Genomic DNA, 27,477 nt, shown 5'->3' with positions numbered 1-27,477 from the left:
CTTTCACGAACCTCTGGGATATGTCAGTGTAACCCTCCGCCTGCGGTAGATGTGCTGAGGCTGGAGTAGCCACCATTTTGCATGTCTAGTGTGTTCCTCCCTCCATTGCTAATAGATACGATTCCAGTTATTTTCTGGCGTCATTACGGCTAGTAAGTATATTCTAAGAATATTATGTCGGCAGAAATACATGAAAATGTCTTTACGTGTGATTAATCGTCAGTGGTTTGTTTGTATCTACGTTGACAACTCTCACTGTGGCGCTGCATAGGAAGTCGCAGCCCTCAGTGCACCGGGGTTGTGCCTGTCAGCAGCTAAGTTAGCTAGCATGGTTAGTATAGTCTCATAGCTGTAGCCTTGCTAACTACCTGCTGAGCTAGGGATGTAAAGCTCAATAGCCATTTAAGTGGTGTGGATGTCCACTGGGGTATATTAATCGTGACAACACGCAGTGCCAACTTTATGTTTGATATCTTTCAAGCTACCTAACTAGCGAGCTACTTTGAATTTGCCATTTAGTTCAGGCAGTATTCGGACTAGGTAACAGAGAAGCAAACGAGTGGTCAGGTAGCTAACGTTAGCAAACTCGCTAGCTTGATAATCCAAATGCTTCAAGAAGGCCTAAACTGCATCATGTCCTGATCAATCGGCGATCAGATTCAGGTGTCATGCCAAGCCTGTAATGGCCTATCGTTTCAGCTCGACATTATAGTCTACTGTTGTTCATGTACACTTCCATTTAACGATATAAAGTCAGCCAAGGTGAAGCTACTGCTGTGGTGTCAACCCAATATGCTGCCCTTTCACTGAAAATACTTGTAGATACTAGTGTTAGCTTGTTGTTAGCTTACTTTTGCTAGGTGTAAATTGCGTTAGCATTAACATTACGCATTTGACGTTTGCCTCAAAGCTTTGTAATGGTATCAGACTTTTCAAGCATTTGATAAATCGTAAACATCCTCTAACAAGTCAACGTTTCATTTACATATCCAGGAAGCTAACGACGGTTAGCTTAGCATGTTGAGGACGTGGACTCATCCTTGCTCTAGTTTTATAAGTTTGTTACTTGGTGTTGGCAACGACTTTAATTAAGTAGGTAACATTAGGGTACACGCCTTTAATTAATGCCTTTACATTAAATGAGGAAGACTAGTTTTTACAAAAACAATTTATGAGTTAACGTTAAGGAAGTCAGCTGTAAGTAGGAAGTGATCAAATGACGAACAGGTTGGGTGATTCCTGCACATTTTTGTCCCATCGCTTTTGTGGCATTTCAAAATACCTAATAGCTCTTGGGTAATAATCACTTTTTTGACAGGATGCCGTTGTCTAATATTAACCTATGCTGAAGAAAATATATCCAAGATTCAGCAGAATTCAAAGTTGCCCTTTGATGTTAAATAATTCAGTGTTATAGCATGAAGACTGCATAACATTATGCTTGGAACAAGACAGCTATGACCTTAATTAAAACCACTTAACCTTAAGCTCTGCCAACAGTGAATTTGTGACTAACTTTGGGGCAAAATTCTTACTTGAGCAGGTGCATGAAGAGTACCTTTATTTTACAGTAGGGTCACACAATACAATATTCTGATAGCGACCATGTTTACAGAAACGTCTCCCATACACTGTAAATTGAATTAGCTCCTGGGTTTTTTGAAGATTATCAGAAAGACTTAAGGGTCAGTAGTTCTCTGCTTTATTTGATCTGTTTCCACTTAAAATCTCTTTGACTTTGCATTTCAAAATCGTCAGTTTGCTAGATAGCCAGTCATAGTATATACTAAGCACTGTCATTGTATTGGTAACACGTTTAACTAGCACAGTATCTGATTGTTAATCTCACAGATTTCGTATGTATTGTTTACTTCCTCACAGTAACAGCAGCTCCACAAAGTCTGTTAATGTTTGTTGTTTTGTGAGCTTTGCCTGTGGGGTAGTTTGCAACCTAACAGTTTAAACATAACTGTTTGCATAGGTTAACTAAGTCTACATTTTGAAAGCAACAACTAGGCTACGTCTTCGAAGTAGAGAAATGATGGCTGGGGCTGAGGGCATGAACCTTTCGGTTGCACACAGCTAGTTATTCATTTGAACTCCATGATGCTGCGTTAAGTTATTGGTGTGGGATCTGTTGAGCAACTGCAAAGCCTCATACTGGTTCAGCCATTAATTCACATGAATAGTTAGTATTAAGCTCAGTGCTCACATACATTTAACGGTGTCTTTGACAGAGTGAGAATTTATATGTGGTAGTGGACCTTGGCAGAAGGAAGGCAGCACAACGAACTACTTACATTAATGTAAAAGGCAGACTCTCAGATCAATCATTCTTTACTTAAAAGACGAAATGATAAATTCATACATTTGAAAAACAATGAAGTTGGATTCAACTCTATTTTGGTGGCCTACCCAAAACATTTTTGTTTGTGAAACAGCTAACATTTGACTGCGCATGAAGGAAGCAGCATGTAAATGTAACACTTGTTCAAACTGACATAATACAGATTTGATTACTCTTGCATGTTTGCTCTTCCTTGTTGTGCATGTATGTAGAATGATCAATTATTTATTGCTCTGCGCCGCTGATTACTTAGTCGGTGATATAAGACGGAATAGAGTGCTTTGATAGTTTTTCATCTCTAACATTTGAGTGCAAAGCTGAGCACAGAAAGAGAATAAACAGATTAAGTGCAGGTTACAACAGCTTGGCAAATTGAGCAGGGAAAATGCTTCTCCCCTGTGGTGGCTTTGTATATCTTGCATCTGTCTGATGATCTTTCTGTCTAGTTTAACGGTGCAACTCTTTCCCGACAAAGACGGTAGTTGTGGATATTGAATCTGCGCTTTTACTTTCTAACAAAGTCCTCATGGGGTGCAATAATCTAAAGTAAAACCAAGTCAGACTGTGTTTTATCTCTTAATGCTTCTAGTATGATGTCTCAGACTTCAGGTTGACTGCTCCCTGTGGTACAAGGGAGGTGTGGCATACTTTTTGCTTGTTGCTGGTTGTCAGGCTTTGAAAGCTAATCTGGGTTGGCTCTCCAACTCTCATGAGAGTAAAGCTTGTTATGAACATTTCACAGTACGTGCAAAGTACGCCCATATAGGAAAGATGTGTTAATGATATTGCTCAGTCTGACTTGGAGTCAAGATGAGCCGAACCATGCAGTGGAAATGAGGCATAAATGACCAGTGGTGTCAGGTTGTAAATGGTTTAAATGGTTTAGAGGTCTTGGTGGTAGTCGCTCTTAGATACCTAGGTATGGTGCACCTGTAATGTCTTGTAGCAATTTTTTTTTTCCTCCAACTTTTTGACGCAGGGCGTGGACTTATACCTTTTGTCATTGTCACATTTGGGCCAGATATCCTCAGGTACACTGAGCTGTTTTGTGTGACAGAATCTGTATCAGCTCTAGTGGCTCGTCTGTTTGATCACCACCTTAATCTGTAATATGGCCGCACAGCAGAACAGTTCCCTTTTTGTCTTTGTTGTAAGGTTGAGTAAAGCTGACCTTGGTGAGTGAACCTGAGGCTGTTGGTGCCCAAGTATTGAATAAGCTCAAGCTCTCTATCCTGTGGCCTTTCTAATCCACCTACCAACCCCTCCCTTTAAGTTTTGTCTTTTGAACTTTACACACTGTTCCACATCCCTGAAATAGTAACAGCATGAAAAAATAATGGTAATTATGGATGACGAGACATATGATGTTTCTTAAACATAGAAGAATGTGCCATTGTACCGCCACTGCAAGAATGAGTTACTGTAATTAATTTAGCTCTCAGCAAAGACTGGATTTTTCTTCTTTAATGTGTACACATTTGATTATAAGCACAGCTAGAGAAGGGGAGTCATGATTTATGGAGCCCAACACTAGGTCCATTCAGCTCAGTCAATTTAAATGGTGTTAAGAAAGACAGTAGATCTCTGGCTTTATTAAAGTGTGGCCTTGCCTGGCCACCCCCCGCATTTCTCTTTGATCACAGTGAATTCTCTACAAACCACCACCTTGCAACAAAGGATGCCCTCATTCCTTCCTTGTCTGGGTCCTTATTTCTCTCAATAGACTGGCATAGTTTCAAAGAATTTCATTTGATCTTGGCAGTGATAATTAATGATAAGAAAAGGTATGGTGATTTTCCTCCTTTTCCATTCAGATAAAAAATATTGCAGCCTCCACAGTATACAGGTCTAAAAAGAGTCAGAGGCAGCCAAGTATTTCTAAGACAAATTTAAAGTTGATGTTAGGTTAATTTAAAGCTCATTCCTCACAGTCACCTTAATCTATAAATGCTGGAGTTGGTGTCATGTGGGAACAGGAGCTGGACTTGATTTTCTATGTGGGAACAGGAGCTGGACTTGATTTTCTATGTAAGGGTCTCTGGCAATAAGCCAGCTCAGAACCTAGTAAGATTTCCATAAGTCTTATGGCTGGGCTCAAGGGAGAACAATAGCAGCCAAACTTCTGGATAAGATAAATGCTTACGACATGGCTTTATGTGTAACAGTTTCACAGAGCCACAACATGAAGCTGTCTTTGGTGTTGCGCTGCCATTGAAAATCATGGTGGAAAAATCAGCAGGCTAATGGAAAGCAACTGATCTCCCCTTTGAAAATGTTCCTCTGATGCTTAGCATGACAGCAATCCAACCGGAGAAATTACTCGCTCAACTACAAAATAAATGTAGAAATACATTATAAAGGCAGCTTGTGTCAGGATTCACAACAATTTTTTTCTGTGGTTTAGGAATTATACATGGCAGAAAACAAACTATTTTGTTGTGTGACATGTTTTATGATTGCTTGAATCCTCGACTTTGGATGATAAAACTAGTGGTTTATAATGCAGTCTCACATTTTAAAAAGTACATTGTTTATGAAAAGTTGTGTAACAGTGCAACCCCATTCACCAGTCTTTGACATCACACAACTTTTAAGGGTAATTTAACGGTATCTGCACTGTCCAAAGGCCTTTATGTTTCAGTCTACCAAAAGTCCACTTTAGTACTAGTTAGATGGAGAAAATGGATTTACTCGACAAGTAATTACCACCGCTTCTGTTGCTGTAGCAGCTTAATTATGTACTGCATGCTCCCAGATAAAAGGCTTCATGAGATGGGAGACAAATTGTACCTCTCTCTAAGAAGAGGGGGCACTATTAATAATGTTCCAGTTGGGTAAGGACTGAAATTGAGATGTTGAGAACCTGCAGGTCAACATTTATTTTCACAGGTAATGACAGCGCTGCAGAGGCTATACAATAAACCCAAAGAGGACCACAATAAAACTTCTTCGTGTCTATCACTGGCAATTTCAAGATGTAGTTTTCTTTAGATAAACCACACATTTATAAAGTTCTGTCTCGTTGTTATCCATGTGTTGCGTATCTGGCCTCCTAGTTTTCTTGAGATATTCATACTAGCTGTACTGCTCCGTTTAAGAGTTTGTGTATGCTGTGTGGTGCAAGTTATTTTAGATATGGTGCCGAAAATGCATCAAGCAGCGGCAAAGTGCAGCTTGCCACAACAGGTGCATTGTTCTGTGTTTACTGATTTGCTGCAGGTGTTCTCTGGCCGAATTCACTGCTAAAAGTTGAACTATCCCCAACTTTTAGTTTGCCACAGAATCAAATGGCCACAGCTTGGAGCAGCCACCACAGCTTTCCGTAGACATTGCATGTCAGCTGGCTGGAGTTGACACTTCACTGCCGCGTGGTGTGTTTTTGGCGTTACTTTATAATCCAAGAGAATCATGATAGCTTTGACTCATGTGATCACATTGTCTAAGTTGCCTGGTTTGAGGAAGTAAGTGTAGAGACTGTTGGATGTTTTTATTTTTTTTAATTATTTTTTTTGGTAAATGGTTGTTTATTTGGTACTTATGAACCCAAGAGAATTTATTCTCACAACTTAGCATGTACTTATAAATATTTGAACCTCTTCCTGTGGTTTAAATCTTGTGTGCTGTCAGAAGCTTCTCCGCGAGGGAATGGAATTTCACCTGCCACTCTCCTTTCGTGGCTGCTGCACTTTTAATACTATTTAAAATATGCAGCTCTAAATAGAAAAGTCATCTTTTGCCTCCTTATCCCAAGTATTCATCATAGCATATCTGTGGTTTAGGAGTTGGTTTGTCTCCCAACATAAAACAAAGACGTGTTTAGTTTGAGTTAGTACATTTTAGAGGCATAAGAAACCAGGTTATTTGGAAAAATCTAGTCAAGGCTGGAAACCAGAATATGTGTTTTCATGCACTGCAATGACTTTCCAATTGTAAAATTTACATGTAAGTGCAGTTGGTCAGCAATCAAATTTCTTCTATGCCCACTATGGTCATTTTGAACCAAGGCTGACATATTTTAGGTGTATAAGTGATGTAAGACGCTGCAGTGTGACGCACAATTATTATTTCTCAAATTTTCTTCATTCAAGATGCAGCTTTTCTGAATTCGATTTTGTCAAGTGTAGTTTCAACCCTAAAACAACGAGTGAAAATCTGTTTCTTTTCTTAATGTTTTCTAGAGAATGCCAGCTCCGATCAGACTGCGGGAGCTGATCCGGACAATCCGGACAGCACGGACCCAGGCAGAGGAGCGTGAGATGATCCAGAAAGAGTGTGCTGCTATCCGCTCTTCCTTCAGAGAGGAAGACAATACATACCGTTGCAGAAATGTGGCGAAGCTCCTTTATATGCACATGTTGGGCTACCCGGCACACTTTGGGCAGGTAAGGAGAGGCAGAATTAATTGAAAGAGCTTTAAGGATTTCCAGTGAATTTATTTTCCCATAGCTTACACCCTTGGATAGTTTTGTGACATGATGACTTGTTTTCCAGCTGGAGTGTCTGAAGCTGATTGCATCCCAGAAGTTCACTGACAAACGAATAGGTTATTTGGGAGCCATGTTGCTGTTGGATGAGAGGCAGGACGTCCACCTACTAATGACAAATTGCATTAAGAAGTAAGTGGAGGCCAGATTCTCTGTGAATACATTTGATATTTTTCCAGTTTATTTTCTGGCAATGCACAATAATTTGATCTTGGTGAAAGATGAAATTAATGACCTGTACTTTAATGTTTCTCTCTAGGCATCGATTAACCTCTAAAAACTCATCTCTGCTCATTAAAATTACATATTTAGAAGTAAATTCAATTAAAGAAAATCCCTTAATGCCTGAAATGGCCTAGATGTAACTCTACAAATTTGCCTCATTTAGGAACTTTTTGGAACTTTCTTCCAAAAATGTTCTTGTATTTATCTGTCTGTGTTTCTATGGTTCATTCACCGCTCTTCTCCCAACACAGTGACTTGAATCACAGCACACAATACGTCCAGGGTCTGGCCTTGTGCACTTTGGGCTGCATGGGTTCCTCAGAAATGTGTCGTGACTTGGCTGGAGAGGTGGAGAAGCTGCTCAAAACATCCAACTCGTACTTGAGGAAAAAAGTAAGTCTCATTACTGTCATGTGTATAAGAATACTTGACAGGTTATAAGTCTGAGTTTGACTGCTCTTGAATGCATCGTCACTAACAGTTACACTCGGAAGTGAGATATTGTGTTAAAGGTTGGGCTGTTTCCTCAGAGTGTCTTTTGTCTAAATATTTGTTGACAGGCAGCGTTGTGTGCAGTTCATGTCATCAGGAAGGTTCCAGAACTTATGGAAATGTTCCTTCCAGCCACAAAAAACCTGCTGGGCGAGAAAAACCATGGTAAGTGTAAACGGTTTGTCAGGATGCAGTTGCTGGCTCGCAGGGAAGTGTGCCTGTCCTGCACAAATGCAGGCTTCGTCCTATTTCCTGCCACTCACAGTGCTTTGCTCAGAACAGCTGGGCAGCTCATGTCCTTTTTTTGTGGTGTCCTTTGCAGAGGAGAGTGGAATTAATGAGTCTGTCATAAACTCTGGGGCTTCTGTGTACCCCACTTAGGGGAGATACAGTATGTCATGAGAAGATTTTTTTTTTGTTGTAACGTTTCTGAAATAAGTTAACCTTCTTTGACATTGCATGGCAATGCTGTATGATTGATTCAGATAAGATAATTTATAGAATTATTTTTTTTCTTGCTGTTTTATAGCTCATTATTGTCTGTGCTGCAATGCACACCATTGAATAATGTATACAGTATATGGAAGGTGGTATGACATGGCCTCAAGCATTGGCAGGAATTGCTAACACAAATTTGCAGAAACAAACTAATGACCAAAAATCTAAATACTATGTAATGCTATCACTATAATACAAACACCCAACGTGCGTGAATTGTCTCACATTCAAAAACAATCTACGAAATTGATTACTCAAAGTGTTAAGTCCAAAACCCACTACAAACTTTAAACATTTTGTTAGAATATGACATTTTTATGACTGTGTTGTGTGGCTCACCACCCACCACCACTGCTTTTCACTGCCGTTACTCATATGATACGTTTTCAACTTTTTAACATTCATATTAGGTCACTAGGAAATGATTAGCCTGTGTGATAATCTTACAGATTTATGATGCTGTCACCTGACGTTCCCTGCAGTTAATCTTATGTATGATAGTACATCATATTTTTGACACCTGACTTTGGTGTCTGTGCGACTGGTCAGCTTGGATATTGATGCACCCAAAACAGGAGCAAAGCCTGCATATTGGTACATGTTTTGGAATCTGTGTAAATCACATTTATGGCAGCGTGGCAGATTACCTCGTCTGTCATTTGGCACACCCAGTACATAGATGTTGTGAAAGCCGAATGCTTTAATATCTTCACACATGAGCAAACGCAGGCGAGTGACTGTCGCCTGCTAAGGCGTTACTCGTGCTGAATGTGGACAGCGCCGGGTATGACACACATGGAAATACAGCTCGCTAATAGATACTGCGAAATGTGATGTAATTGGTACATTTACATGATACGTTTTTTTACGTTCCATCCCTGTCTCCCACCTCACTGCCTGTCGGGCAACATCTCTCTTGTTTCATGACCAACGTATCATACAATATCAGCTGGTTAGACATGGCAACAATCAGTGTCTCCTCCACACATATGTCTTTGCTGCTGGTTAAGACTGCGACTTCGCTGGTCACTCCAATAATCCAAAGATGCACATTTGCTTTGCCACCAGAAGCAAATGTTTTATTGGCCCCTTTGCTCGGTTGAATTGAGGTGAGCAGGAGTGAATATTTGCCAGTGTTAATTTCGCGCATGTGTGACTGTACCATAACTCTGTGTTCAGACAGATAAAAGCACTGTTTGGCAATAACACAGCATGTTCATTCATTTCAGTGAGACTACTGCATGGTACAGCAGGATTGCGAAGGTGTAGAGCGAAAGGAAAAAAGTTGGACAGGGTTATGTGGCAAAAAATTTGAACCTGGCAAAACACAACATCATCTGGCAATGTACTGCATTGACCAATCGAATGCATAAAAGGACACACTCATGGTGAAGGGTTTTGGCTATAGTCAGCGTTAAAATGTGTGTAATTGTTATTCAAACTAGCCTGCCTGAATTGTTGTTGTTTTTGTTTTTTTTCACTAACAAATAACTGATACAGAGAACAAAACTGGACAAACTCTTGTCAAAATATTAATCTAAATTGTCTGTTCCCCCAGGTGTTCTCCATACATCAGTTGTCCTCCTCACTGAGATGTGTGAAAGAAGTCCTGACATGCTGGCCCACTTCAGAAAGGTACAAACACATTCTCTCAGCCAAAGGACATTAAAGTAGTTAGTTACGCATTTGTCTTAAGCTCACGTCACATTTCATTCTCCTTTTGCGTACACATTTCCTTTTTGGTATAGCTAAGCTTAGACAGACATGTAAAACTTTTGAGGCTTGGATTGCGCTACAGGTTTGCTCTACATTCAAAGTATGTCTCAATCTTTTATCTCCTACCACTGTCTTTTCCTCTTGTATTTCAACTGCTGCTGTACCTCTCCTTCTCTAGGTGTAAAACTGTGCCAGAAGCACCATCCCTCATGCTCATGATCTTAACATTATTTTAAGCTCTCTGAAAGTGAATGATTTCCAGTTTCCCCTCCCTAACATCTACCTCATATTTTTTCTGTCATTTGTCTTTGTTACAATTCCTGCATTGTGTTAGAATGAGAAGGTAAGAGTACATTCTGATCTCATAGCTGGTGCATGCTGTAATTAGTAATCACTCCTCACACTCACCTCAGACGTAACCAAATTTGTGTTGAGTAATGTCATGTTGTGTTTTAATTTCTAATTTTAATTTCCTTAACTTGTACAGTGATCATTACTATGTAAATGTTTTGAATATTACAAAAAAAATCTTTTGGTCCATTTGTCAGATACATTTCTCACTATTGTTTTGAGTGTCATTTTTGCCTCATAGGCAACTCATTTGATCACTGTTTATTTAAAAGGGTCGGTGTGTTTTCACATAATTGCCACAGGTGTTGTCACCAGGAACAGATGATTTCCACTGTATATATGTCACTGTTAGAGGGTAGCGTATTTATGTCAACAACTGCCTTAGGTCCCCACTCTGGCATTTTGGGTTTCTTGTCTGTGGTAATACCCACAGCAGAAGAGAACATTTATATTCATTTAATCTCTGCGCATCCTGTGGTCTGAAACGTGTTCAGTCTGGCGTAACAGAAAGACAGGAAGCAGGCCGAAACAAACCCAAAAGTGAAAAATGTAGGCATCCTAACTCCAAACCTGTTTTGTTTATATCCTGTATCTGTAAGCTTGTCACCTGTTCTGGGTGCAAAGAGATGAAAATCATGCATCATTTTCTAATTTAATGCTGGATAAGACAGCAAACTGTTTCCCAAAGTGTTGGAGTGCTACTTTGAGGTTACATTTTGATAACCTGTTTTAGAGGGCGAGGAGAGATGAAAATTACATAGATTAGAAAGTTAATTATTGTGCCGAGATGTGTCCTATTTTTGTTGGCATCGAATTAATCTCTATTTAAATGTTCATCAATTTAATTAGCAGCATTCAGAAGGGACAGAAGTGTGAATGTACGTTTTGTTTCCTTTAAAGCCAAATGTTCTAACCTAATATTTTTATATGATTAACGTTTTGATTTCACAAAAATTTGGCTGTTCAATTATCTAATTTTCAACCATGTTACTCTACCTCAATGAATAAAAATCCCAGCTCCTTTGCCTTTCATATCAGTTTGGCTGGCTGCTACTGTTAATGAGAAATTGGTAACTTTAAAAGTTAATGATGGACTGTCATATAAATGTTGAAGATAAGTAGAAAATGTGCGAGATCTAAACAAAATACTATGACACCTCTCCTTCTCTGCTCTGTTGTTGGTCTTTTCATAGCTGGTTCCACAGTTGGTGAGAATCCTGAAGAACCTAATCATGTCTGGATACTCTCCTGAACATGATGTGTCAGGCATAAGCGACCCTTTCCTGCAGGTGAGCAACTGTCTTTCTTAAAAGTGCCTTGTATTGTAAGCTATTGTAGCCTGACGCTTGTGCAGTAACATACCGGGGGCAACTGTGATCAGAACCTGTGATGTGGCAACATAATTGTGTTTCACTGGGACAGAAACATCAAAGGAAATGAAAGGACTATTTAAAGCTGTTGTGTTGCCAGAGCACAAAGGAAAGATGCCCCGCCATTTTTTTTTCTCCAACATAATATAATATTCAGTGTTCACATATTCTGGTTGAAATTCATACATTTTTTAAGCGCTTGAAGATCCAATCATCACCAAAACTTCTATCATGTCAAAGAGCCAGTAAAAACAAATGGAAGGGTCAAAGTAGTCATATTGACATTTAAGGTGTGTTGATTGATACACAACATTAACTCATGGGGCATGTAACTTGCAAGACAATATTCCACCTTAAAAACTGCCAGTAGCTGCAGGCAGTGGCCTGTGAGCGACACTGAATTAAATTATTTTTTTCTTCAGTCTGTTTAGTTGTTAACAAGTAGGGATGAAAAAACATCAAAACATCCTTTCGTTTTGTAGTTATAGTTGACAAATGTGTGTAAACTTGTCAATGTAGGAACAGTGATTACTTTCAACACGAGCCACAAATGAATCATGCACATGCACACTTCTCACATGGGTGTACTGCGGTACTTAAATAGCACAACACCTCTGCTTTTGTGTCAAAAAAGTGCTACAATGTCCTTATCCTGGTGTAGACACATTTCTGATGAGCAGAGAGTTAACAGTCAGAATTACAAATGATTAAAGTATTGAATGGCCCAACTACAGCTAAAGCAGTCGAAGTTGTGCCAGTGAAAAAAAAAAAGAAGAACCAAAATGATGTCAGATCAGCAGCAAGCAAGGAGTGGGGAAAGAGAACTTTACCACAGAATTTACCTGAGTGTCAATATACTACATCACATTTTTCAAGTGAACTGACAGGGACGGACTGTTTCTTTCTTTCCTCAGGTGCGGATATTGAGACTACTGCGAATTTTAGGCAAGAGTGACGACGACTCCAGTGAAGCAATGAATGACATTCTTGCACAGGTTGGAATTCAACACATTCACAGCTTTTGGCTAAAATCATCTCGGTGAGTGCTTTTTTTTGACACATGCGTGGTATTTGTACTTACAGGTTGCAACGAACACAGAGACAAGTAAAAATGTAGGCAATGCAATCCTCTACGAGACTGTACTGACCATAATGGACATCAAGTCTGAAAGTGGACTGAGGGTGAGTCAGTGTGATGTAAATGAAAACATTGTATGAGCATTTTGATTTGTTTTTTCGTGCCTAAAATGCTTTTTATCTTACAGGTCTTGGCCATTAACATACTAGGTCGCTTCCTGCTTAACAATGACAAAAATATAAGGTAATTCTTTTGCTTATAGTTTTTGACCCTAAACACATTGAGTCACCCAAAGTGCTTTTATTAATTCCTGATGACGTCTTTTATTTAAACCAACCATTCCAGATACGTGGCATTGACATCTCTACTAAAGACGGTACAGACAGACCACAACGCAGTGCAGAGGCATCGGAGCACCATTGTGGATTGTTTAAAAGACCTGGATGTGTCCATCAAGAGGTGATTCACAGTGCACACACTACTTAAAATAGAAACAGACAACTTCTCAACTTTCACCCTCTTGTGTTTCCAAGTAGTATACTTGTCGGCACCATTGTTGCAAAGACCAACAGTTGGCTTTCCATTTTCCTCTCAGCCTAGCAGCAACTACCAACAACACAGGACACACTAGTAGTGGGAATCTCCAGAGACCTCATGATTTGATCTGATTATAATTTAGAGGGTAACAATCAGAATATTAAATGATTATCAATGCATCGTGATGCATCAAAATTTTTGATTTCTTTTTTTTCTGACTGTGCGACTACTTTAAACAAATGAAATTACTTGCATACAGTGTGGCTTTTGTCCAGGTCCCCTTTCATTTTAACCATATAGACAAAATGCTTCTATGCTGTAGCTTTTAAACTAGGAGGTGCTAGTGGGATTGTATCCATCTGCGGTTGCTCAGGCAAACCCATCATGGGATATTTATGCCTGCATAGTGTCCAGGGTTTGCAAACCTTAAAAGCAGTCTCCAGTCTGTATGGGAATAGCAAAATCAGGGGGAGGCGGAGTGTGGTTATTGACATCTCTAGCAGTGGAGAGCAGCCTCTGTGTTGCACCTTAGCTCAGGAAAAGCTAAGATGAGTGGACTGGACGCAGGGTTTTTGAGGTCAAACAGACCGAGCATAGAGTTATATTCTTCACCACAGAGTTGGTTTAAGCTGTTAAATGCTGCTTTGAGTGTTAGTCGGTCTCGTTAAGAGTTAAGTTTACGTAGGGCGTTGGTGCCTTAGTGGACAGAGCAGGCGCCCCATGTACAAGGCTGGTGCCGCAACGTCCCCGAGTTCGAGTCCAGCCTGTGGCCCTTTGTTGCATGTCACACACACTGCAAAGAACTTGCGCTGATACTCTTTGATAACTGGGAATGGTACCAATGGCTACTGGGGAAACAGAAGTGCCATCCTGTTCCAGTTTTGGTTGCACAGTGGTTGACGCAGTTTCTTTGTGCTGTGTGTTGAGCCTTTATTCTCCCAGGAGATCGTACCTATTGACAGTCAGAATTGCACAGAGGAAGCAAGGCTTATAGGGAATAGGGGACAGGGAATATAGGGGATATAAGGAACCAATCTAACCCCTGATGATGTCATTATTCTATAGCCATTACATTTTGCAATCAACATTTACTTCATAATGAGATGTTAAAGCAAAATGGTTGTCTATTTCTACTCTAAACTACAATTTTGTGTCTTACTATTTAGCCTCATTGTTTCTGAACTTTGTTTGCTTTTTGTTGTCGTGTAGACGTGCAATGGAACTGAGTTTTGCCCTGGTGAATGGCAACAACATCAGAGGCATGATGAAGGAGCTGCTCTACTTCCTGGACTCCTGTGACCCGGAATTCAAAGCAGACTGTGCGTCGGGAGTCTTCCTAGCTGCAGAGAAGTATGGCACTGACACGCAGACTACACCACACATTACATGTACTCAGCTGCTTCTAAATAATTTGATGCACATCCTGTGTGACCCAGTCATGTGTAAGGCTGTAAAAGAGAATTCCAGCTTTTTATTTTCCTTTCTTGGTACTTTGAGGGCAGAGATCCAGGTTGCTACAACCAGTTAGAAGTAACTATCTGCATGAATTCAATTTTATATAGATTAAATGTCAGTTATGTTTGTGAAGAGGTGATACCACAATGGACAGGGTGTGGCTAACATCGAAATGCTGTATGATGAGAAAATGAGTGATCCATCGTCTGACAGACCATGCTGATACCATTTATTTTCTGACAGCATTAAAATCCTGGTTCTTTAAAGTCTAAATAACTTAACATGTTTATGATTCTTCTGCAGGCCTTTGCTGGGACTAATCAGTGTGTAATTTGTGTTACAGGTATGCCCCGTCGAAAAGATGGCACATAGACACCATTATGAGAGTCCTGACAACAGTACGTATATTACAAAAACAATCCATTGTCTCTAATGCCTTTGATTGTTGGTTGGAATTAATTCTCAGTGCGCATAATAATGCAAGTATTATCTTGAGTACCTCTGATGATCTAATCAAATCTGGTAATAAACCTTCTCAGCCAACGCTTCTTTAGTTTTACTGGAAACTTACAACTAAGTATTTGAGATTCATTTGCATTTCTCATCGACATCTCTGCTTACCCTCACAGGCAGGGAGCTACGTGCGAGACGACTCTGTTCCCAACCTCATCCAGCTCATCACCAACAGTGTGGAGATGCATGCCTACACAGTACAGAGACTCTACAAAGCACTGCTGGATGACATCTCACAGGTCAGAGCAGTTTTGGTGTGGGTCGTGATTAGATTTAGAACATCTTCATCATTGAAGAGTACGCTCACAGATTTGATTATGTAATGTTCTGTTTGTATTTCAGACTATCTTAAGAGTGCATCATTGTGTTTCTCTGTGTTCTGTAGCAACCTCTAGTGCAGGTGGCGTCCTGGTGCATAGGAGAGTACGGAGACCTGCTGGTATCCGGACAGTGTGAAGAGGAAGAGCCCATCCAGGTATCCCAGCCAAACACTGCACGCAGAGACAAAAACATACAAAGAAGTTATAATGGTTTTGCGCAACAGCCACAAGAGGGTGTGCTTACAGTGCAGCCGCCATTTGGGACTGAATGCTGCTCCAGTTAATATCAAAGTAGAAGCATAAAGCATCTGTTGTGTCTGTCATGAAATAAACACAAGCAATTTCCCTCAATTAACTGCTTTAATTATCAGAGTAGGAATCCAGGGCTGGCCTTTGATAAGTTTCCCAGAGATCCTGATAGGCAATTATTAACAAAAAGATGAAATATATTTCACATTTTCTTTATCAAAATCCTTTTGCAAATTATAGGCCTGAGTGTAGACCTCTATTCAGGTAATGTTAAAAGTCAAACTAAGACTGTTATTACCTCAAAGAGACCATTTCTATGTGAAATAATTTTTTCAGTTCAAAATACAGCTGTCAAATGTCCCATTATATTCTTTCTGTAACCCTTCTACTCAGTTTGGTCAATAACAGAATTGGTTTGAGTTCACAGCACATTTACTGGGTGAAAGATGCACACAGACACAACGTCAATTTGTAATAAAATAATCCTCTCCAGCTCCGACTTCAAACCAGGAAACTGACTGAATTATATGTCAAATAGCCTATTAAAAGTTTGATTGAACAGTATGAATTCTGTTTGTTTTTTTCGCACCAATAACATTATAATACCATGAGAGCTCGATAATTTCAGAAAAAAAAAAAAACTTGAATATATTCATCTATAAGATACATTTCCTACACATTATGTTGATTATGACATACCAGATACAGCATTAAGAAAACATAATAATTTAGCATGGAAAGGGAGTGGAGAAAAACTTCACCTACTGATCCAAAAACAGATTAATCCCCCTTCTGTAAGTAGAAACGGCATATTTTATGACTGTTATCGCAAGTCCTTCGTTCAGTCTAAAATGGTGGTGACTCAGCTCTGAGGCTGTACACAGCTGTTTCATTTACGACCCAGTGGAGGGTCCCCTTTTATCACTGTTAGCTCTTTGCCTGAGAGAAACACCAGGTCATCAGTTTTCTTCTCTGCCTTTTGATTTCAGGTCACAGAGGACGAAGTTCTGGACGTACTGGAGGGCCTCCTGGTGTCCAACCTGTCCACACCTGTGACCCGAGGTTATTCCCTCACTGCCATCATGAAGTTGTCTACTCGCTTCAGCAGTGTTAAGTGAGTAACAGCCTTTTTACACACGTCCTATACTCTAAAGGTTTGCAAACATTTGAGTGCTAAGATATAAAGTTCACTATTACCAATGCTACATTTTCCCTTTTCTAATCTGAAACATTTAAAACTCTGTTTTAGCCGAATCAAGAAGGTGGTTTCGATATATGGCAGTAGCATCGATGTGGAGCTTCAGCAGAGAGCTGTGGAGTACAATGCGCTTTTCAAGAAATATGACCACATGAGGTAAAACTGCATTAAACTCCACTAGAAATTAATGTGACATTATCACAACCACATTTTACCAGTTACTGGATGAGTAATATCCTCCATTGAGTTTGGTGCATCTTATTTCTCCCTCTTGATCGCTTACTTGTTCCCTGACTTTAGGCCAGCTCTCCTAGAGCGAATGCCCATTATGGAGAAAACCGCTACTAATGGCCCCACAGAGATTGTACAGACAAATGGGGAGACTGAGCCCTCTGTTGTGGAACCAAAACACCCACCACCTGTCACCCAGCCAGCCAACCAGGTGAGGGCAGTTTCTTTTTACCTTATTATGAAGAAATTAAAGACTTTGTTTGAGTCACTAGATAAATAGTAAACAGAATACACCATGAGCTTTATTAAATATTTCTTAATTTGGTTTTTTTGTTTGTTTTTGTGGTTGATGGTATAGAATATTTTTTAAATGGTTGAGAAGATTATTGTTATTTAATGTGAAGTGTACATAGATATTGCAGGTCCAGACCTCAGAATCTGCCCGTTCCAATAAGTTGACTGATTTGTCTGGCATCATGGCATGAGACAGGGGTTTCTCAGTGTAAAAAACTGAGCAATGAGGGCTGCAGGGGGGACTCGATTAGCCAATCACTGCCACAGGCAGGACCAACACCGTTGTCAAGCATTGACAAGCAGTGTGCTGGAACCTGTGCTGAGAATTAATGATAATGGCAAGTGCTACAGACAGGGTAGATGGTGCTATCCAGGCTTTTCAAAATCGACTTGTCTTCTAAATTTCGCCTGACATTGTTGTTTGTTTTTCTTGGCTACACTCCACCCTTAAAACCCTGGCAAAACAGTTCTGCTGGCATGGCTATGCATCAGTGTGGACTTAAAACGTAGTTACATTCAGATGGATATGTGGTCTCTAGTTATTCGTTAGGGAAAATTAAGTCCCTAGCCCCCATGGAAATCAGTTAAAGCAGATGCAGTGTCAGACTGAAGATGGAAATGGAGTGTAACAAGTTGACAATTCTGTGTGATATCAGGTATGTCTTCATGTTCCCATGTCATCTTTTTTCCCCAGGCTAATGATTTATTAGACCTGCTGGGTGGTAATGATGTGCCAGTAATCCCGACCACGATGCCCACCAAGCCTGCCTCAGCTGGAGGAGAGCTGCTTGATCTGCTGGGTGACCTCTCGCTAAGTGGTAGGTTGCTCTCTTTAAAACTCTTTGTCACCCCTTTTAGAGCAAAGCAAGGACCTGGTATAAACGTGACCCCAGTGGGAATGTGATGTTGTCCGCCATGTGCCTGCTCCCGTTCAGCAGTAACGTAGTGCTGACTGTGTCTGGTTTTAATATAGGAAAAAAAAAAAGTAAACAGAAACCCTCCTGTGTTCCTATCCAATCCCTCCAGGCGGCCCAGCCCCTGCTCCTGCTCCCTCTGTGCCCACTTCCCAACCCTCTTTCCTCCTGGATGGCCTCTCCTCACAGCCCCTGTTTAATGACATTGCAGCTGCAGGTGAGAGTCTGTTGCTCCCCTTGACCATTCCCTTGGTATTGTCCTCATGTATTAAAGCACTTGGTAATTATGTTTTTCCCTTTCTTGGATTACCAAAATTCTCTTACTCTATTGATGGTCTGCTCCTCTGATATCTCTCTATAGCTATTCCTCCCATGACGGCATACAACAAGAATGGTCTGAAAATAGACTTCACATTTGAGAGAGCTAATCCCAATCCAAACATCGCCGTCATCACCATCCATGCTTCCAACTCAACAGAGGCAGATATGACAGACTTTGTTTTTCAGGCTGCAGTACCAAAGGTAAGCACGCACAATCTGACATTAAATGGCTGAATTTCAAAATGTTTTGATAGATAATGGTGTTCATTACTGATCAGTTTTCTGCGTGGTATTACAATGTGAATGCCCTGATTGAATTTATTTTGCACTGTAGATTACATTGCCACTAATGTATTGCCACTCATGTGTCTATAGCCTACATTGATGCACATTTTGGATCTTTAACCTGAAAGCACAGCTAACTTTTAAGGCAGTTGGTACTAGTGGAAATTAATCATTAATAGAGTTGCAATGTCTTTGGTGTGCTCATTTCTACTGCCTACAGTAGCTTTAAAGCTGTAGTTGGTAACTTTATTAAAATAACTTCTTGTCATATTGGCTGAACTGTCACTATATCCACACAGTACATGAGACAGATCCTGTTCCTCTGCCTCGTTATTGATTATATTGACCTTACCATAAGTGAACAAAAGCAACAAATTGACTATTTGTAAGCTAACAGCTGTCAATAATTCTGTTAACTGCGGTCAAACTGTTACACCAGGCAGCACTGATCAAAAGTGAATCATGATTCTGTTACTGCATTGCCTATTTCTCACCTCAATGTTTTTGTTTTTAGTGTACTGTTTAGCTGTAAAATGAGAAAGTGTGTGACCTGGCTGCCATGTTGGAAACAGTTAAGCTGAAACTGAGCACTGCCCATCAGCTGGAGCACACATTCTCATTTTTACATCTTATATATTGTGCTGTTTTACAGAGGATTGTTGCTAACCCTATTTCTGCTTGGCCTTACGAGAGTAGCATACATATCTGTAGGCTAGAGTTTACATCAAATTATACTGGCCTTAACAGGACATGGAATTATAAAACTTTTTTAGCATTTTTTTAGTGACTAGCTTAAAATATCTAAATTAACATTCAGCAAGCTTTTAGCAGCCTTCAGTATTCACTAGGCAGCCCAAAGATACTGCTTGCCTCACTGCACTCCAAGTCCCACCATTAGCACTGGCGCCATCCTGTGTCTGTGTTCGACTAGACAGAAAGATAAGCCTTAGAAGTCTTTGTCGTGGAGATCTGGCAGCGATGATGGATCAGGCAACAAAACACAGTGACGTTTATTTGTCTGCATCCCTGATTTTACAATCACATTATCTTTTTGACAAATATAAAAAGTCAAACTGAGTCATTTGAACTGAAGATCCATCAATTGTGGTCAGTGTCTGATCAGTGTGAGCATCCCTTACTCATGCTGCTGTGATGACCCCATTTCTCCATGGGTATCATCAAATTTTCATCCAACATACTGTCCTCTATCTGTTTGTCAGACATTCCAGCTGCAGCTCCTCTCCCCTAGCAGTAATGTTGTCCCAGCACTCAACCAGGGAACTGTCACACAGGTCATCAGAGTCCTCAACCCACAGAAGGTGAGTTTGTCCTTCACAGATTGTTTGATTATATATCATTTTGTTCTTTGAGGCACACTTGGCACACATTTAAAGGAGCAGTGTTTAAGATTTAGGTGGTGTCTAGTGTCGAGGATTTCAGATTTTAACCAGCTGAAAATTCTCCCAATTAGAATTCCTTCAGTGTTTATTTTTATGGAGGCTTTTACTGGGAGCCAAATTATCGGCATCGTTCTATTCATGGCCAAAACAAACGGGCCAGGTGATTTACACTGGTAAAAACACTGAATAAAGCAGTTTCACATTACAAATCAGTGTTTTTCTAATGCCGTTTGGCATGTCGGAGCCAGGTCGTTAGCCCAGCCCAGTTAAATCCGACACTGCTCATTGTGGATGGGCTTCTAACTATGGTGGCTGATGTGGAACATGAATGGCCCTGTCTGGAGCCAGTTTTTGGTTTGTCCAGTCTGGGCTACTGTAGAAACATGGCAGTGCAACATGGTGATCTCCACAGGCGAAGCCCCGCTCCCTTTGTAGATATAAACGGCTCATTGTAAGTTAACAGGAACACAATTCTTATTTTTAGGTGATTATACACTAAAGAAAACAATACATCCCCCTAAATCCTACACACTGGACCTTTTAAGACCTGTGCAGTCTCAAATGCCTTGCAAGAATGTCCTCGTTTATAAACATGATCATCCTCACAAAATTTCAGCAACAGCTACGAATGAGGATCAAGCTGACGTACACCCTCAAAGGCTCGCCTGTGCAAGACCTGGCTGAGGTTAATAACTTCCCCCCTCAGTCCTGGCAGTGATGAGCTGCTTCTGTTGCTCTTAAAAGCCCCCCACCAAGGGAACTATGAAAACGATTTTCCTTTCACCTCCCTCCTTTCTTCCAACGGATCCCCCTGTGACGTCACTGCAGTCCGCTGCCCTCGAGTTGCATGGGAAGCAGCAGAGCATCTAACACAGGAGAAAAATACCGATTTACGAAGACCCTACTGACTATTGACATCACCAGAATAATTGGGAAAACATATCAATCAGTGAACTTTCTCTTTTTCTTTCATAATTGGTTTCCATGATGTCTTTTGTGTAGTAGTTCTATTTACCACATGCACCCTCCGCCCAGCACCATTACCACCCACAAAAGCACATATGCACACCATTTACTGTGGCACACTTAACCTCTCATGTCACTGTAGAGAAAAAGTGTCACCCACTATGAGCACTGCAGTAACCATAGTTTTATTTTAATTTGTAATTGAGCTAAAATGCAGTTGAAACACTTTGCTCCATTGATATTTATAATTGGCTTTGCATTCATTTTTTTTTATATGAACCTGTAGTCCTGATGATGGCAGCAGAAAAAGCTTTGAAAGGTCTATATAGTGCAGTCAGAAACTTCCTGGATAACCCCTCTTTTTTGACTTTCCACATTTTAAGTGATATAACTTGTCAGAGAGTTGTATTCATTTTGAATTACATTAATTTGCTTAAAGCATGTTTGAGCATTAATAGGATCACAATCACACCTTGCCTCAAGCTCAGAGGGGGAATTTCTGGCTCTGGTAGTAGGCCTCTTTATCCTATGTTTCTATAGGAAGTAGTCTACATTTGATTTGTCACAACAAGAGCATGAACACATCCAACATGCCCAGTTTAATCACCTGTGGCTAGTTTCAGAGACTGTGCTCAGATTTCCCCACAAAGCTCTCCTAAAACCATCTCATCTGTAGCTTTAGTTTTAGACCTGTATAATAAATTCAACAGTTAATTGCTTTGCATAGTTTGAGGAGGTTCATTCATTAGGATGGATACAATCCAGGCCTGAAATTTATCTGAAGACAAGCTGATTGCATTTGTGTTGGAGATGTGCGTTAAAACTTTTCCTGCATCTGTGTCCTCACAGTCTAGCTTGTAATTTAGATACGTTTCAGAATTGTTTAACCTGGTCGAACTTAGTCACCATGCACATACATGTAAATGAAGCTTGTTATGAATGTAGTTACATGCACTGAATGCTTTTTTTCCCCTCAAGTCTGCTTTCTCATGGCTGTCTTCTTTGATGGGGACGCTCATCTTATTGGCACTATTTTTGTGAAAGTATGTTTTATTTCTGCAGTAATTTGACTTAATTATTTATGCCTGATATCAAAGTGATGTGCCTTTCTGACTTGGCTAGATAAAAGCCCCTGAACTATTAAGTTCTGTATGAGCTTCGTTTGTAAGTCTGCTTGTGTGCTGATTGTGTTTTCAATCTGAGGGAAATGGTCTTTATGGATTTGAAATTGGTGTCACTTCATTTAATAAGTTTAACTTTTTCACTTCTATATCTCCTAAGTCAATTATCGGTCACCCACTAATACTGGCCTACCTGCATGTCCACAGCAATGTCTTTTTGTCTCTGCTTTGACAAAAACATAAATTATAGCTACATGATCTTGATTGTTTCTTTTCCTATTCCATTTGGCAGACTTTTCATTAAAAATGCCTGTTGGATGTTACTGATAACGAGTCCTCAAAACAACGCAAATCATAAAGATTATGGCAGCTAATTGATGTAAACTTTTCATAGGCTGGCATCAAGGTTTCAAGTGTTTTTAAACAGTATGTCGTACTGAAGTGAAATATCATTAAGATTTCCCCCCGTCAACAAACGTTGAAGTGTGAGTTTGGATCACGTGGTGAGGTACTGGGATGGGTCGTTCTGTGGTGACTGTTAGTATGATTTCTTGGCTCTCGTCTTCTCCAAATCAGAATTCTGACCATGCTGTCGAGGACAGTAACCTTAATACCTCACGATGATCTCTCTTTCTGTTAACTTTCAGTTGCAGTAGATTGACAGCTTTGTTTAGTTATGAATTGCAATCAAGGGGAGCATCTGCATGAGAGAAACTAATGGTAGTTTGTACATCTCATTACTTAACAAGCTTAGCAGCCCTGCGATGCTGTGTTGAGATCCTCAGATGTTCAATCAGGCTGTATACTTCTTTTCACTATGCTTCACTATCTTCTTACTTCTGTGACCAAATCAGAGAGACTATTAGCTTTGGAAATATTTTTGAGCTATGATATGTGTATATGGAGAAAATTATTTCAGTTTAACTTTTTTCTGTTGTTGACAAATGCTATATTGGCTTTTTTCTGTACATATTGAGGGCTTTTACAATTTTGTCTCTTGTACTATCTTTCATCATTTTTTTAGATACCATTTTCTAAAAATTCCAATTATTCACAATGTATATTGTCTAAATGGATCTAGTCAACATCAGTCTATAAAGACTTCCCTGTATCATCACTCGTTCATTGTAAAAGATATATGATCTGCTGCCTGTACATTGTATATAGTTGTAAAACAAACAAAAGCTGATCAAATTAAATAAAACTCACATGAAGACTTAAAAGATTAGCTAGGACGTATAATTGTATGCATATATGTACAAAAAAAGAACCTTAATAGGATGCAATTGAGCTGCATTTGATTTACTATTCTTCATACTTCATTCATGATCAGATGTGTCATCTTTACTTCTTTTACAAAGATGGTAGGCTACTTGTTTGGGTCCTTTGGATGTTGAAATAAGGTCTGGAGCTATCTTAACAGATGTTGTCTGAATGATGTACTGTACTACTGAGAAACCTAAGCACAGTGCTGCACAGCAGCAGAAGTGGCACCTTGCTTCATCTGCTTCCCCGCCCCTTGAACGCCTCATGTATCCATGCCCTCTTTCGGAGAGGAGCAGGTTTCTCGCCACTGATGTAACTCTTCCTTCTGGCCTCATATGTGGTTTAGTGTTCTGCACTCTTGACAATTTGATCTATTAAACTCCCTTCAACCTACAAATTGATTAGTGAAATGATGCCTTGTGTTCTCTGCGTGTTAGAGCTCATGGTTGCCTGGTAACCTTTTCCTTCCTAAAAGCATCATGTCTCAGCCAAGCAAGGCCACTACTTGTGCCACATCAGCAGATTTTTTTTCAACCTCACTGTGATTTATTTTTCCCAGTATGGTCAGTAGGTTAAGCTGGAATAGAGCTTTGTCTGGACAAGAGCTGATGGAAGATATATGAAGTGGTTCCAGATATGTGTGTTGGAGCAGCAGTGTCCTTCCTTGGGTCTGAAGCATATAGCGCTTTCTTTTGGCTTCCTTTCTTTACTTTCGTCCCTTATTGCTGATGTTGTTTGCCTCTGCATGGCGCACCTTTCAGTGTCTCTTTGTAGTCACCGATACAAAAGGCAGGGCTGTAACACGTCATATCAAACTGATCCGAGCCCCCATGGTTTAGATTTCAACTTTGCATGGCAGTTAATCATGACAGGTGATGAGGGAGGAAGGCAATGGTTCGTTTTTGTTTTTATTTTGTGTGTATGCGTGTGTTAGGACCTTTTTTGATTTTGTATTTATAGATTGCTGCTTTATTAGCCTCAAAACAAACCTGGGACAAGCCTGTGCTACAAGCTAATAGCCACAAGGGGGAGCTGTGCAAAACGGAAGGCTGACGGGATGGGAAAGGAAGTTTCATACATCTATTCCTGAATGTTTTTGTTGGTGTTGTTTGTATCGTCTTATTCAACCAGTATGTACCCTTGTTAATCACATCTGATCAGTTCTTTCAATGAATACCGTAAATTCATGCAGTTTTAAATGTACAAATGGAAATGAACCCAACTTAAGTGCTTTGGACACTGTAACTTAAAAGGAAGAAAAGAAACGGAAGAAAATACCCATCAGCGGTGATCAGCGTTTGAGGTGATATCAGTGTGTGAGTGTGTGTGAGTGTTTGTGAGTGTGTGTGTGTGAGTGAGACAGAGAGAAAGAGAAAATAATCATGCTTGAGAGAGCGTGATGGCGTGCGACATGTCTTTTATCTAGATAGGACATGATTTTTGGCTGCAATTTCAACTTTCAGCTTCTGAGCTGCATGTGAAAACCAGTGTAAATAATGTCATTTCTACTCTTGACCAGAGACTCTTTTTTGAAATGCAAGAAAAGTTCAAATTATAAAATCTATCACACCACGTTCATGGGTCAGTACTAACATGTACAATAGGAAACTGTTCAGATAGTGCTCACAATACTGTTAATGTTTTTATGAGTGATGAAAGTGCACATCCGTCATTTGGATTAATTGGATAATTGATTTTTTTGTTTTGTTTTTTTATTTGTTTAGGGTGAATTCAGTGTGTAAAGGGCTTGGAAGAGCATCTGAATTTACCACCCATGTTCACTTTCCCTGTTGAATCAAAGAAAAAAGAAAAGAAAAAATGCATCCATTGTATTTTAAAAACAAAATCTGTTTGTAACCCCCCAGGCCTGTCCTGACTGTAAAACAATATGGTGTCTGATTTGTTGGGGGGAGGGTGGAGGCATGAGGTTCACTTTTTCCAGTCAAGTTTGACATGTTGAACTGAATCGCAGTTCCATGGCTTCAAGGTGAGTGTGAATGTCAGACTGAAAGTATGAAATGATGATTAAAGATGAGAAGTTGTAAACTATTAAATGGGATATTTTCAATTTATGCTGTGTATTCTTGTCTTTGGGTTGGAGAAAATGATCAAGCGAATAAAAAGTCAAATAAAAATCTAGCTGAACTATGGTAGTTTGTTTTCTTGGTTTGGGGGAGGGTTGTAACAGTTGATCTGATCCATTGAAAATGAGTGCTGGGCTCATTTGGGCTGTTTAATTTCAGGGATGAGCTGTATGAAAATTTGCTGAATCAGCCAGAAATTAATATTTATACATAAGCAGTTTCTCAATTGATTTTACAGAACATTTACTATATCATAATATCCTCCTGAGACCCTGTGACCTCATATGAGGACATCCCATTTTGAGTTTACTTGACATTACACTTCATTCTACTTAACTTAGACCTGTTGTCCTTGTCCATGGACAATTTTTTGTGCCATGTAGCGGTGTTAAGAGCACAATACACAAATGCATGTAACAACAAGATAGCAGCCATCTCTGTCAAGTCAGTCTACAGCTGATCCAGACAAAAAAAAAAAAAAAAACTTGATCACATTATATGGTTTAAACTTGTTTATTTATGGGTAATAATGTTTGTAGTTTGATATGGCAACAAATTTGACCAATTTTAGCAACAGTAACAAATTAAGATGCTGTTAATTAGGAAGTGCTCATTTGAAGAAATTAGGGCTTTATTATCGCTGTTTGACTCTCGTTGTCTCATTTTAGGACATAGGGACTGAATTATCATTGACAATGTTTAGTTTTTAAACCTCCTGATCCTAAATATTCATTCATTCATTTTCTGTAACCGCTTTTCCTGTTGGGGGTCGCAGGAGGGCCTGTAGCCTATCCCAACTGACCCTGGGCAAGAGGTGGGGTACACCCTGGACACCCCAGACAGTCGCAGGGCTGACACATAGAGTCACCAATTAACCTAATGTCTTTAGACTGTGGGAGGAAGCCGGAGTACCCGGAGAAAACCCACACTGACACGGGGAGAACATGCAAACTCCACACAGAAGGGCTCCCCCACCCTGGGTTCGTACAATCAACCCAGCTGCTGTGAAGTGGCAATGCTAACCAAGCCAAATAGCTAGGAAAAATGAAAAATGCATACCAAACAGAAGTTCAGGTCTCAGCAGGATATTTATACAGATATTGTAATAAATTAGTACAATATTGGATGATTTTATGATCTTGTTTACCTCTAGCTCAACAGTTTTTTCTGTTATCATGGGATAGACTACATCTCTCAAAGAACAAATGTGTACAGTACATGATAATTACTTATAATAATGTTGTCTTTTATTTCTACATTATGACTTCTATCAGAAAATATCAGTATATCATGTTAAATGAGCAACCAGCAGCCATGCAGCTGCTTTTATAGTTGTTCTTGATTGCTAAGACACGCTAAATTAAACTTGGATCCTCTTGATCGTCATCATCACCTTCTTAGCACAGCAGAAGTCTCCTCTTGCAAATGTGTTGAACACTTTTCATTGGTTTCACACATTTTCACTGCCCTTTACGAACCAGTTAACAGACAAATCTCATAGAAAGACCCAAAACTCTAATGGATTAACTGTGCTAAACAAAATGAAAACACGCATTTACACCTGATAGAAATTACTTTAGTAGTCATTATGAATCTCTAATGCACTAATGTGAAACTCTTGAGCACAACTCTAACCAGCAGTCAGTCCTTATCCATCTATAAAAGACGCACGCCTCTGGGTTGATATTTGCAAACACGGATTAAAGAGAGGCTGACGGCACATAAAATGAAAAACAAATGTAGTAAAACAGGAGAAAACTTT

The 27,477-nt window shown here is 39.8% G+C and overlaps 1 protein-coding gene across 1 annotated transcript; it reads left to right on the top strand.

Moving 5' to 3' along the window:
• The first annotated feature begins 11 nt into the window (after positions 1 to 11).
• On the top strand, positions 12 to 25,779 carry ap1g1 (adaptor related protein complex 1 subunit gamma 1). The gene is made up of 23 exons (XM_050054365.1): positions 12 to 152; positions 6,526 to 6,729; positions 6,839 to 6,963; positions 7,308 to 7,449; positions 7,617 to 7,713; positions 9,605 to 9,681; positions 11,307 to 11,402; positions 12,398 to 12,478; positions 12,567 to 12,665; positions 12,749 to 12,804; positions 12,907 to 13,020; positions 14,308 to 14,448; positions 14,897 to 14,951; positions 15,183 to 15,305; positions 15,452 to 15,541; positions 16,625 to 16,749; positions 16,885 to 16,989; positions 17,134 to 17,275; positions 18,053 to 18,176; positions 18,385 to 18,489; positions 18,634 to 18,794; positions 20,099 to 20,197; positions 20,895 to 25,779. The coding sequence occupies exons 2-23, from the start codon at positions 6,529 to 6,531 to the stop codon at positions 20,994 to 20,996; spliced, it is 2,460 nt and encodes an 819-aa protein (XP_049910322.1). The 5' UTR covers positions 12 to 152; positions 6,526 to 6,528; the 3' UTR covers positions 20,997 to 25,779.
• The last annotated feature ends 1,698 nt before the right edge of the window (positions 25,780 to 27,477 follow it).

The sequence above is a fragment of the Epinephelus moara genome, chromosome 1 (assembly GCF_006386435.1).
Source record: "Epinephelus moara isolate mb chromosome 1, YSFRI_EMoa_1.0, whole genome shotgun sequence".
In the NCBI taxonomy this organism is placed as follows: domain Eukaryota; kingdom Metazoa; phylum Chordata; class Actinopteri; order Perciformes; family Serranidae; genus Epinephelus; species Epinephelus moara.
The sequence above is the reverse complement of the archived record's forward strand: the minus strand, read 5'-3'. Positions and strand labels throughout refer to the sequence as shown.

Excerpts from the sequence above, each read along its gene's own strand:
- ap1g1 (XM_050054365.1), top strand. The coding sequence starts at position 6,529 with ATGCCAGCTCCGATCAGACTGCGGGAGCTGATCCGGACAATCCGGACA. Across the intron at positions 7,450-7,616 it reads ACTCGTACTTGAGGAAAAAA|GCAGCGTTGTGTGCAGTTCA; the intron begins GTAAGTCTCATT and ends ATTTGTTGACAG. Across the intron at positions 20,198-20,894 it reads GAGTCCTCAACCCACAGAAG|CAACAGCTACGAATGAGGAT; the intron begins GTGAGTTTGTCC and ends ACAAAATTTCAG.